The sequence below is a fragment of the Zootoca vivipara genome, chromosome 10 (assembly GCF_965207765.1).
Source record: "Zootoca vivipara chromosome 10, rZooViv2.hap1.1, whole genome shotgun sequence".
Taxonomy (NCBI): domain Eukaryota; kingdom Metazoa; phylum Chordata; class Lepidosauria; order Squamata; family Lacertidae; genus Zootoca; species Zootoca vivipara.
The window spans coordinates 52220497-52233222 of record NC_142593.1 but is presented as its reverse complement, the minus strand read 5'-3'; the positions used below and the strand labels follow the sequence as shown (position 1 = coordinate 52233222).

Here is a 12726-nt window from a genome sequence, read left to right as displayed (position 1 = left end):
ATGATGGGGGTGGAGACGCTCCTTCAGGTATACTGCGCCGAGGCCGTTTAGGGCTTTAAAGGTCAGCACCAACACTTTGAATTGTGCTTGGAAACATACTGGGAGCCAATGTAGGTCTTTCAGGACCGGTGTCATATGGTCTCGGTGGCCACTCCCAGTCACCACGCTAGCTGCTGCATTCTGGATTAGTTGTAGTTTCAGAGTCCCCTTCAAAAACAGACATAGGCAAACACAGCCCTCCAGATGTTTTGGGACTCCAACTCCCATCATCCCTGCCCCATGCCCCATGTCCTGTTGCCCTGCTCTCTTTTGAGTCTGGAAACCTTAAAGAGAAACCAGCAGACCCTTTGTTTAATTTCCAAGCAAAGGGTCTGCTGGTTTCTCTTCAAGGTTTCCAGACTCAAAAGAGAGCAGGGCAATTAAAGGCACAGAAGTCCTGTCCTCTATTGAGTCTGGCAACCCTACTCACAGGTGACAAACATCTGCTTTGCCTTTTGTGCAGCTGTGAATTTCTGTTCACAGAGAATAGTGTGGAGAAGAGAATGTTAGTACTGGCCCCCCCCCATCTTTCTCTCCCTGTTCAGTCCTATACTTGATCTAAACCCTAAGTACTTCTGTCAGCTTAGCTTGCTGATTTATGAAGTTCTGTCTAATTTCATTTCATGTGACAGATTGAAGTTGGGGTGGATTAATTTCACATTTTCCAAGCTCCATAACCTTTAAATAATACATTCCAAAATTCCAATCTAATATTCATTGTGTGTCTTCTTCTTTTTTTAAAAGCACTATCTTTAGCTTGATTTATTAATTGAGAGGGTGCCCTTTGCTAAGCTCACACTGCAAAGGAAAGGAATGATTTGAATGCGTCAGTGAGCAATGTGTTTCTATTTTCTTGCAGAGGGTTATTCATTGCCATAACAGATAGGGGCCATATCAGATCCGTTGTGAATAACTGGCCAGAAAACGATGTGAAGGTACGGTGCATCTTCTTCCTCGTATGTGTGTATTTCTCTTAGTTCCAGCTTTGCTTTTACAGCAATGGGGAAACTGGATAGACAAATACCAGGGGTTATTTGTCTTGCAGTCAGGGATTTGTGTCATGCAAGAGCTATGAATGCTGCACAGCCACCTTGTCCCATGTCTTGACGAACATGTGCTCCGCTTCCGGGTTTCTGAGTATGAAACTTAGGAACGCATGAAAACAGGACCATTTTTGTGAGACCCATTGTGCTCATTCTTTGAGCCAAACAACAGCTAGACAGCACCAGGTTGGGGAAGACTGATTTGGGCAACTGTTTGCATCTCCTCGCTTCTCTACCATTGACAGAGCTTTCTAAAATGTGTATGCATTGTGGGAATGTTCAAGGAGGCAGGAGAGGATATATTGTTTATTAATATCCTTCATAACTTCTGCTAGCAAGTTCTATAACTTTTTTACAGAGTTTTTACATTCCCTTTTTAAACACACACCAGATAGCTGGTTGCAGGCTTGTGTAAACCTCTCAATATTAGGTTCCTGGTAAGTTCCCTTATATCCCTCTTAAAAGAATGAACATGCCACAATCTTTCGTAAAGTATGTAAAAGAAGTTTACTCACATCATCAGTTCACAGTTGGATTCCTGAAGGTAGACTTAGTTACAAAGTATATACATGTCGATCTGTCCCATATGGGGATATTTCCAGTGGGCTGAAAGCCAACAGAGCATTTCTAGCTAAAAAGAGCTGATCCAATGACGGAAGAAGTCAAAGAGAGAAGGTGTGCTGTGTGCCTTGTCCTTTTGTTACCTAGACAGGTAAGGTCACGCCCATCTCTAGTCACATGCAAGAGGAAGGATGCTCCGATTGCTCCATGCCAGGAGGAAACAGGAAGTTTTCGACTGGCTTGACCAAACATTCCCCCACATGTACTCTCTAAGAAAACAAGGAATGTTGTACTTGACTGCTACTTATGTATCACATCGCACATGCATGTCCACCTATTCCCCAATCCAAGGCAATCCAAGTCTAATCTTTTTTTTACTTGTGCAACCCCCACCTCTTCGCAATCTCAAAGTGACATCTCGTCGTCCTCTCTTTTGCCTGTGGTTTAGTCAGGGTGCTGAGAAATTTTTTGGTTGCTCCCCCTAACCCCTGATCTAAGGGTTTCAGGATTCTCTAGGAAAGGGGAATAAACTGATTTAATAGTTAAGTCTATAGTGCAGCAAAATGTCGGGTACTCATAGTCGCCCTAACCTAATTAGGAAAATAATTGCTTCTTCGGCATAAATGTTCTTACCTACCAGAAAAGAAAAACTGTAGAGATTTATACTGTACTGCTTCTATCTTTTTACTCATGTCCCTGAGGTTAATTTCCCCCTTGTGCCTTCAAGGCTGTTGTCGTCACAGATGGAGAACGGATATTGGGTCTTGGTGATCTGGGTGTGTATGGGATGGGGATTCCTGTTGGCAAGCTCTGCTTATATACAGCATGTGCTGGAATACAACCCGACAAGTGCCTCCCGGTGTGTATTGATGTCGGCACAGACAATCAGGTAAGTTACAACATTTCCTCACCCCCTTTTCCGATACCAGTTTTGTATCGCTACGTTGCCCAGGCCTAGTGGGAGGTTTGGCCTTCCCTTTGTTTATGGGGTGTGGTTATTTAGACTTCCACATTTGGGTTTGCCACTTGGTGGACACAAAAAGCCCTAGCTTTTTCCAGTCAGGGATGTGGGTGGCGCTGTGGTCTAAACTACTGAGCCTCTTGGGCTTGCTGATCGGAAGGTCGGCGGTTGAAATCCCCGCGATGCGGTGAGCTCCCATTGCTCTGCCCCAGCTGCTGCCAACCTAGCAGTTTGAAAGCATGCCAGTGCAAGTAGATAAATAGGTACCACTGCGGCGGGAAGGTAAACAGCGTTTCCACGCGCTCTGGCACTTGTCATGGTCCTCCGTGCACCAGTAGCGGTTTAGCTACTTGATATCTGCTGCTAAAGTCCACGCTTCCTGGGAATGGCACAAAATAAGCAAGTCCGCTGTAGAGCAGGGTATTGCAGAATGATCTAAGCGCTTCCTTTAATGGCTTTTGTTCTTCGTTTTCCACAGACGCTTCTGCAGGACCCGTTTTATATGGGGCTCTACCAGAACCGAGACCGCTCTCAGCTGTACGATGAACTCATTGATGAGTTCATGGAAGCCATCGTAGACAGGTATGTGTTCCAATAATCCCAAGCATCAACCCATGTTCCAAGTATATGAGGCAGCAATTGAGGAAACGCAGAGTCTTGGGGGGGGGGGGGACCAAGAAATCTTTGGATGGCTGTGAATGGTGGGGCTGAAAGAGGAAATGTCAAAGGTCATGAGACCTTATATTGCGACATAAGGGCGGAGGGGCAAGCCTATGGAGGACTTTGGAGTTATGGACGAGGAGCTTGTGCTGCATCTAGGAGCAGGCAGGAAGCTGCTGTAGGGGTTTCAGGAGGGGCAAATTGTGTATGTTGTTCTATAACAGAATTGCAAGTAAAGCCACAAAAGATAACTTTTCCTGTGATCTGGACACACCTCTATTATTGCTGCTGCCAGTTATTATTGTTGCCATTGTTAACATACAGTGGTACCTCTACTTGCGAATTTAATGCGTTCCGAACGCACATCCGTAAGTCGAAAAAAATTGTAAGTCGAATCCCATAGGGATGCATTGGGAGAAAAAAATTCATAAGTCGAAGCAACCCTATCTAAAAATTCGTAAGTAGAAAAAATCCTATCTAAACCGCATCCAAGATGGCGGACAGAGCGCCGTTCGTAAGTAGAAACATTCGTAAGTAGAGTTATTCGTAAGTAGAGGTACCATTGTATAGTGCAACCTTCCCCATTGTGGTGCCTTCCAGATGTTTTGGACAGCAGCTCTGATCAGCCTTAGCCAAACGAGCCCAGTGGCCAGGGGTGATAGCAACTGGAGCCCAAAACATCTGGGACGTATCAGCCTACGGAAAGGTGGCATGGCACTTTCAGCTGCTCAAAAGTGCTTGCGTGTTTGTTATCTAGTTGTAACTCTGTAAGTCAGTATTCACTTCTGCCCATTTTGCAGGTGTGTGTGTCAGGAGGCGGCGGGACTCTGACTGAGAGGGAGAAGCTTGCTGAAGGCCATTTAGTGAATTTATGGCAGAGGCAAGATTCAAACCTGGGGCTTTCCAGTTTGCAGCTTGGTCTCTTGGCCACTACCCCATAACAGCTCTTGTAGCACATCAGCGGCTGTGGATCTGTGAGAGCACCTCTGGTTTGCATGCAGAAGCTTCCATGTTCATTCTTTAGCATCTTCAGTTAAAATGAAAATTGGGGAGAAGGACTCTGAACAGCCTGAAGGGTAGCAGCTACTCAAGGGAGCCAGTGTGGTATAGAGGTTAGACCAGGCATCCCCAAACTTCGGCCCTCCAGATGTTTTGGACTACAATTCCCATCATCCCTGACCACTGGTCCTGTTAGCTAGAGATCATGGGAGTTGTAGGCCAAAACATCTGGAGGGCCGCAGTTTAGGGATGCCTGGTTTAGGACCTCAGAGACCAGAGTTCAAATCCCCACTCGGACATGAAGCCCACTGAAGTTTTCTCTCAGGCAGACCTAACTAACAGGGTGGTTGTGAGGATAAAATGGCAGGGGGGAGGGTGGCATATGTGTCACCTTGAGCTCCTTAGAGGGAAAGTGGGATATTATTGTAATAACTAGCTGGCCCTGCACGCGTTGCTGTGCATTAGTCTGTGAAATGGAAGGTAATAGCCCCCCTTCAGATCCCTCTGAGCCTCAGAGTCCCCCTGAGTCGAGGTGAGATACTGTGGAGAGGGCAGGTTTCATCCCTGTGTCTCCCCCCACCCTATTCTGACCCATTACGTATCCCTGCCCCCTATTTGGCCCCCCATCCCCCCCCCGGCAGGCCCCTACCTCCACTTGGCAATGTTGGGCCTTGTTGCTGGAAAAGGCCTGTTTTCAGTTGGTTTGGTCTTCAACACCTCTGCCGGATGTATGTATGTGAGTGGTGGATCTCGTGGTGGAGTGTGGTGTGGATTTCACAGGAAGGGAGGGGGTGTACTGTGGGAGGAAATCCACTTGAGGGCGCTGTTTTACTTTGTTGAAAAAGAGGTTTGTACCTGCAGAGGTGTGAGATTTGAGGGATTCCCCCCCCCTAACAACGCTTGGGGAGTGGCCTGGATCGTGTCAAAATTTCAGGACGATTGGTCAAGCGGTTACGGAGAAAAGTGGATCCCGCACTTTCACGCTTTTTACATTTATATATATATATATAGATAAGTAAAAAATAAGGAAGGCTATAGTTGGCTAGATGGACCAACCAACTCACTATAAAGTAACTAAGTTAAGAAGAGAATCAGCAGCTTATATTTACAAAGGTTTTCTTGCCTGGTTTCCTTGCATGGCAAGATTCTTACATGGCTGTTTCCAAGTCATGTACAAACATGCATGAAGTATTAAACCATATGCCCTTTGCAGCACAGCTATTGACTCTGTATTTCTCACTCTGCCCTCTAGGTATGGCCAAAACACCCTCATTCAGTTTGAAGACTTTGGCAACCACAACGCTTTCCGCTTTTTGAGGAAATACAGAGAGAAATATTGTACCTTCAATGATGATATACAGGGTAAACCACTCCTCTTGGATATCTGTTTTGATGACATTTTGCTGGCTGCATTTGTAGACGCCTCTTCTAATCCAGCCCTTTTCAGCAAGGTCTGTTCCTTTCATAGGGACAGCTTCGGTGGCCTTAGCTGGGTTGTTGGCAGCGCAGAAAGTTCTTGGTAAACCAATTACAGAGCACCAGATCTTGTTCCTCGGTGCAGGAGAGGTGAGTTGTGCTTTCGAGCGAGGCATGTAGTTCTTTCACAGCTTTGTTGCAATGACCAAACGCAGTAAGGGGTTACAGAAAGCTTTGCACATATAATATTGGCCTGTTTCACACGACAAACCAAGCCAAACTGTGGCTTAGCACACGCTCACAAGTATTCCTGGAGAAGTGATCGCTGCTGTCTTGCTCCTGGTCCTCCTATGTTTTTTTTAAACTCTTAAATAATGTTCAAAATTGGGGCTCGTCTTATACACGGATACATCACCACCACCACCCCATTTTCTTAAATCGGAGTCGCCAAAAATAGTCGTATACATGAATAAATACAGTATTTCCCCAGCAGTTCTCTTATTTATCAGGCTGCCCTTGGAATTGCAAATCTCATCGTCATGGCTATGGTGGAAAGCGGTCTTTCTCCAGAAAAAGCTTATAAGAAAATATGGATGTTCGACAAATACGGCTTATTGGTTCAGGTGAGGGCTGGGGTTTGGTTGGGCACAATCCTATTGCTCTACTCTTGCCACCACCACCACCCCGTCCTGCCAACTCTCAATAATTCTTTATTTTTAAAATGTCCAGGGTCGGGAACAAACAGTTGATGCCAACCAAGAGTCCTTTACTCACGCAGCCCCAGACCAGGTGCCAAAGACCTTCTTAGAAGCAGTGAATGTGCTTCAGCCTTCGGCCATCATTGGTGAGTGTTGCAGACTCTTCTCATATCAGGTTAGCAGCCCAGTAATAATAATACTAGTGCTTTCAGGAAGGGATTTTAATGTCAAGTGGATTCCCAAAGGAGGCTATGTGGTTACTGAGCACAGGACCTGCAAGAATTACATTTTCCACGGTGACTGGCCTTTGTGTGCTTGTACTGTCAACCGAGTGTGAAATGGACACCTGTGTGAACACTCATTAAGGTAAAAGGTAAAGGTAAAGGACCCCTGGACGGTTAATTCCAGTCAAAGGCGACTATGGGGTTGTGGCGCTCATCTCGCTTTCAGATCAAGGGAACTGGCGTTTGTCCACAGACAGCTTTCTGGGTCGTGTCGCCAGCAGGACTAAACCGCTTATGGCACAATGGGACACGGTGACAGAAACCAGAGCGCATGGAAATGTCGTTTGCCTTCCCGCCACAGCGGTACCTATTTATCTACCTGCCCTGGTCTGCTTTCGAACTGCTAGGTTGGCAGGAGCTAGGACAGAGAAATGGGAGCTCACCCCGTTGCAGGGATTCAAAGTGCCGACCTTCGTATTGGCAAGCCCAAGAGGCTCAGTGGTTTAGACCACAGCGCCACCCGCGTCCCAACTGCACACTCGGTATAGGTGTGTTGGTCATCCTGCGCCCTGCTATTCCCGATAAAGCAGAACTGAGCCTTATCCTCCATAAATTTATCAGCGGCTGCTAGTACTAATGGCTAGATACTGCCTTCAGGGTTAGAGGTAGCCTTCCCTGCTTAATGGCTTCCCGTAGGCATTTGGTTGAATATTTCTGGGCCCAATACATGTTGGTGCTTAAAGCCCTAAGAGGTGTAGGCCACAAATATCTGAAAGACCGCTTCCTTCCCTACAGTTCCTCTTGGATATTAAGATCAACAGAGGAGGCCCTCTAGATAGTTCCTCCACCATCAGAACCTTGCCGGGACGGGGGCATTCTCTGTTTCAGCCCCTGAGTTGTGCAACTTCCCACAGAGGTGTGGCTCAGGACCTCAATACCTCAAGGACCGCCCCTCCCCATATAAACCTTCCCAGACTCTGCATTCATCATCTGAGGCGTGACAAGTGCCAGAGTGCACAGAAACACCATCTACCTTCCCACCGGAGCGGTACCTATTTATCTACTTGCACTGGCGTGCTTTCGAACGGCTAGGTTGGCAGGAGCTGGGACAGAGCAACGGGAGCTCACTCCGTCGCAGGGATTCAAACCGCCAACCTTCCGATCTGCAAGCCCAAGAGGCTCAGTGAATTAGACCACAGTGCCACTCATGTCCCTGTCAGTTACGTGTGGAGATCAGGGAATAATAATAATAATAATAATAATAATAATAATAATAATAATAATTTATTTATACCCCGCCCACCTGGCCGGGTTTCCCCAGCCACTCTGGGCGGCCTCCAACAGAAAAATAAAACACAATAATCTATTAAACATTATATATGAACTTGCCACGAGACAAGACTGTGCTGGAAATACGTATGTTCTGAGTCGGTGTGTTGTCTGTCCTGCATTAACTGCTTTCATATCCCACTGGCATTGCGGCAAGTAGGAGTATGAGAAATATTTTTGCTTTAGCAGAAATGTGTGCCATCACATCTCCAGAGTGGCCATGCTATGTCCAGCCCAGTTGCTGCAGAAATACTTGCTGTGTTCCAGTGTCTTATTGCTAGCATTGGTTTGTTTTTTTAAAGCCGCCTTTTGGGCAGGAGGGCGGAGAAAAAGGCATTATTTTATTTGCCTTTTCCAGGGGTTGCAGGCGCAGGCCGGCTCTTCTCTCACGACGTTCTCAAAGCGATGGGCTCCATCAACCAGAGACCAATCATATTTGCACTGAGTAACCCTACCGCGAAAGCCGAGTGCACTGCTGAGGAGGCATACACATTAACAGAGGTGAGCCAAATATTTTTAAGCGTCGCTGGTCACCACAGCCTTTCTCCTGGACTGTGCAGCTTGACTTGCTCAACTGAGCTGCCCGAAGCTTGATCAGGAAGCACCTTCTGTGCTGAAGAAATTCTGTGGTTGTGGCTCATGCACTAATGTGGCTGATCAGTTGACCTGCCGAGAACTGGTATCAATGGTCTTCTCCCTCTCTCATGAGGACCTCCAGACACACTGCCCAGGTTGGTGCCCCGGGCAGTGTGTCTGGAGGTCCTCATGAGATTTCTTCTTCTTCTTCTTCTTCTTCTTCTTCTTCTTCTTCTTCTTCTTCTTCTTCTTCTTCTTCTTCTTCTTCTTCTTCTTCTTCTCCTTCTTCTCCTTCTTCTCCTTCTTCTCCTTCTCCTTCTCCTTCTCCTTCTCCTTCTCCTTCTCCTTCTCCTTCTCCTTCTCCTTCTCCTTCTTCTCCTCCCTCTCCCTCTCCCTCTCCCTCTCCCTCTCCCTCTCCCTCTCCCTCTCCCAGTCCCTCTCATTCTCATTTTCCTTCTCCTCCTTCACCGATCACTCGTAGCCAGGTAAGATTGTCTCCTGTGAACACGGTCTTAACAGTGGTTCCGTAAGTGACTGTGGAGGCCAATTCTGGATCCACACGTCCTTCCACAGTGGGGACATAGGTTTCCGGGCGGGAGTTGATCACGGTGTGAATTTGCCAATTGTGCCTTCCTCTTAGCACGTTTCTCCCTTTCGTCCTGAGTTTGAGCGTCTTCAAAGTCCCTGACACCTTTGGTAAAGGCTGTTCTCCAACTGGAGCGCTCGCAGGCCAGTGTTTCCCAGTTGTCGGTGTTTATACTACATTTTTTTAGATTTGCCTCGAGAGAGTCTTTAAACCTCTTTTGTTGACCACCAGCATTACGCTTTCCATTTTTAAGTTCGGAATAGAGTAGTTGCTTTGGAAGACGATAATCCCCAGAGGTGCACTCCATTGTCCCTTGAGACAGATGGATGCCAGCAACAACAACTTCTGATTAGGCTCTAACTAGATATGGAATCGGCATGGTGAAGTAGAATCTCAGCTGTCCACCAGGAGTATCTGCCCTACTTCTGGGTGTACCAGACACCCATACATTTGATGTCATATTCACTTTAACGATCCACACACCGGTCCGGATCCAAAACACAAAGACTGAATAGGGCAATATTATCCCTTTTTTGTGTGTGCAAAAGTTAACATGTCATATTGTTGGGCTTACACACTTCCAAAGGAAACATGGGTCCAGCACACAGATATGTGGTAGGTTTGCCAAGGGGTCAGATTCTGCTGTAATACAGTTTGCAGGGTGGATAAAAATAAATGGTTTTTTAAAAAGTTTTTTTTAATCGGATTTTTTTATTTAGATACCGGTAGGATTTTTTTTTAATTTGAATCGATTTTTTTTTAAATTTAAATTGGATTTTTAAAATAAAATGTTTTTGGAGGAAAAAATCTTTCTAAAGATAGTTTTCTATTTAAGTTACATTATAGCCCAAAGGCCATCAGGAAATAAGGATTCGTTTTAAGTTTTTCATGTGTGCTGAAACTCAGTCTAAGGTTGTGTTTTTTTAATGTTTAACCACATCAGTTAACAAACATGGATGCATATGGTATAATGTTATTGTTTTAGTTAAATAAATTGTTTAAATTGTTATTAAGGAAATGATTATTTTTCTCCTTCCAATAAAGTACAGCAGAAAAGTTGTCCAAATATAAAAAACAGTTACCTTATTAAACCTCACAATATTTTCATAATTATCTATGTATTTCTATTAGTATAACCAGATCAGTAATCTTTGATACAACTGTGAAAACTACTCTGAAAATTTATTATTCCAAAAATGAAACCTTCATCTGGTTGTAAATATGAAGATTATACCAGCAGGAATGCCTTTCTGTAAAAAAAGAAAAAAGATTTAAATCAAGTCTTACTGACTTAAGGGACACGGGTGGCTCTGTGGTCTAAACCACTGAGCCTCTTGGGCTTGCCGATCAGAAGGTCGGCGGTTCGAATCCCTGCGACGGGGTGAGCTCCTCTTGCTCTGTCCCTGTTCCTGCCAACCGAGCAGTTCGAAAGCACGTCAAAGTGCAAGGAGATAAATAGGTACCGCCAGGGCCGTCTTAAGCATATCGGGCCCCGTGGTGCGACAATTCCTCCGGCGCCCCCCCTCCCGTTTCCCAGCGCGGCTGGCTGGCGGGCACTTCATGCAGTACGGCTTCCACGGCCACCGCAGCACGGCATCCTGCGCCACCCAGCGTTGCCCTAGGGCCGGCCCTGGGTACCGCTCCAAGCGGGAAGGCAAACAGTGTTTCCGTGTGCTGCTCTGGTTCGCCAGAAGCGGCTTTGTCATGCTGGCCACATGACCCGGGAGCTGTACAGCCCCAGAGTCGGTCATGACTGGACCTAATGGTCAGGGGTCCCTTTACCTTTACTGACTTAAATAAAATCCACCCTGGCAGTTTGTAATATTTGGCTGGAGACATGTGTGAGCACATCTTGGCATAGCTAAAAGAGTTGCGTCTGTCCAGTGTACAAATACCCACATGTATAAAATTGCAGTGGAACTTCATCTGTACTGTATTGCCCTTATTCTTGCAGAAGTGGCTTCCCGAAGTATCGTTTCCTCTTTTTTTCTATCTGACAGGGGCGTTGTCTGTTCGCAAGCGGCAGCCCTTTTGAGCCAGTGAAGCTAAGTGATGGGCGATCCTTCAAACCGGGACAAGGAAACAATGCGTACATATTTCCAGGTAAAGCAGTTTGTTAAGAAACAATTTTGGCTTGTAAGAATCCAAAGGCCTCTTGCATTACGAGATGGGGTTTTGTGATGACAGGTTACATGTTCATAATAAAAATATTTTTTGCCACAAAGGCATCAGGGAATTGAGCGACATAAAAGCCTTTCAGTACCGTGAATCCAGATGATTTTGCAAAATGACTTTGAATGTCTCTGTATTTTAGGCGTCGCTCTTGCTGTTATTCTCAGTGGGGTTCGGCACATTAGCGATCAAGTTTTCCTGGAGGCTGCGAAGGTAAGTGGTCCGAAGGCGAAACTCCTGGTGGGTGAAATAGTACGCGCATTGCAGTTTCCGCATGCGTAAAGGGGTTTTTCGAATGGAAGAGATGGAAGATCAGTTCAAAACTGACCTGTGCTTTGGTTGGCTTAAGAGGCTAGAAGCGAGGAGGTTGCTCCACGATAGCAAATACCTTGGTTAGATCAAGGTGACCGCAATGTGCTCTACACGGGGCTGCCTTGGAAGAGGGTTTAGAAATTTCCTCTGGCTCAAAGACGGAGCGGCAAGGATGTAGATCGGAGCCAGTTACTGTGATCGTATGGCCCCCATTATTGCAGCAACGTTACTGTCTTGGGAGCCATTTCCAGGCCTCAGCCAAAGTGTTGGTTATCGTCTCTAAAGCCTTAAACGGCCCAGGACCAGTGTAACCCCAGGTGTTGGTTCGTTCCTGTGTAATATTTTTCTCTTCGTATTAAAAAAAGGCGTTAACAGAGCAGCTGACCGAGGAAGAACTTGCCGAGGGACGGCTTTATCCTCCTCTTGCAAACATCCGGGAGGTTTCCATTAACATTGCCGTTAAAGTAAGTGCCATTTTTGGGGGTGGTGGTGGAAGGAGGAGTGTTTGGATAGATGTACAGCCTGTCTTAATTCTTCTGAATATCGCATGGTGGAGCAGGTGGGAACATTCCATGACATTCTAGGGGTTGGAATTGATTGCATGGGATGAACCTAAACTGCCCATTCTAGGTGTTCGTACAAGGTTTGGATAATGACAATCATCATTAAATGGAAACCTTGAAGGACGTAGGTAGCAAACATCTGGGCGTCTTCAAGCCTTGCTGGTGAGCTTCCAGAAGCAATTGGCTGATCATGGTTGGAAACAAAATATTGCAATAGGAAGACCAGTGATGGGGAATAGGAAGACATCATCCTTGACTGCTGGCCTTGCTGGCTAAGGCTGATGGGAGCTGGAGGGTCCAACAGCAAGCTGGAGGACCACAAGGAGGACTGTAGCTCAGTGGCAGAAGGTCCCAGATCCAATTCCAGGCAGGGCTGGGAGAGGCCCATGTGAAACCATAGAGAGGCACCCTCTAGATGCTGTCAGACTCCAACTCCCATCAGCCTCAGCCATCATGGCCAATGGTCATGGATGCTGGGTTTTGTAGTCCAGCAGCATCTGAAGGGCATCAGGTTGGCTCGCCAGAGGTGTAGACAATGCTGAATGAGATGGACCAGTGGTCTTGTTCAGTATAAGGCAGCTTTCTGT

At 46.3% G+C, this 12726-nt stretch overlaps 1 protein-coding gene across 1 annotated transcript in view; it reads left to right on the top strand.

Annotated features, from left to right (window-relative positions):
- ME2 (malic enzyme 2) overlaps positions 1-12726 on the top strand; it is a 43673-nt gene that overhangs the window by 27505 nt on the left and 3442 nt on the right. The window contains exons 5-15 of the mRNA XM_035100715.3: positions 899-974; positions 2371-2532; positions 3083-3186; positions 5516-5625; positions 5732-5829; positions 6189-6302; positions 6409-6523; positions 8289-8431; positions 11093-11195; positions 11407-11477; positions 11942-12040. Of these exons, the coding sequence (XP_034956606.1) occupies positions 899-974; positions 2371-2532; positions 3083-3186; positions 5516-5625; positions 5732-5829; positions 6189-6302; positions 6409-6523; positions 8289-8431; positions 11093-11195; positions 11407-11477; positions 11942-12040 (1195 nt within the window). The remainder of the gene's footprint in view (positions 1-898; positions 975-2370; positions 2533-3082; positions 3187-5515; positions 5626-5731; positions 5830-6188; positions 6303-6408; positions 6524-8288; positions 8432-11092; positions 11196-11406; positions 11478-11941; positions 12041-12726) is intronic.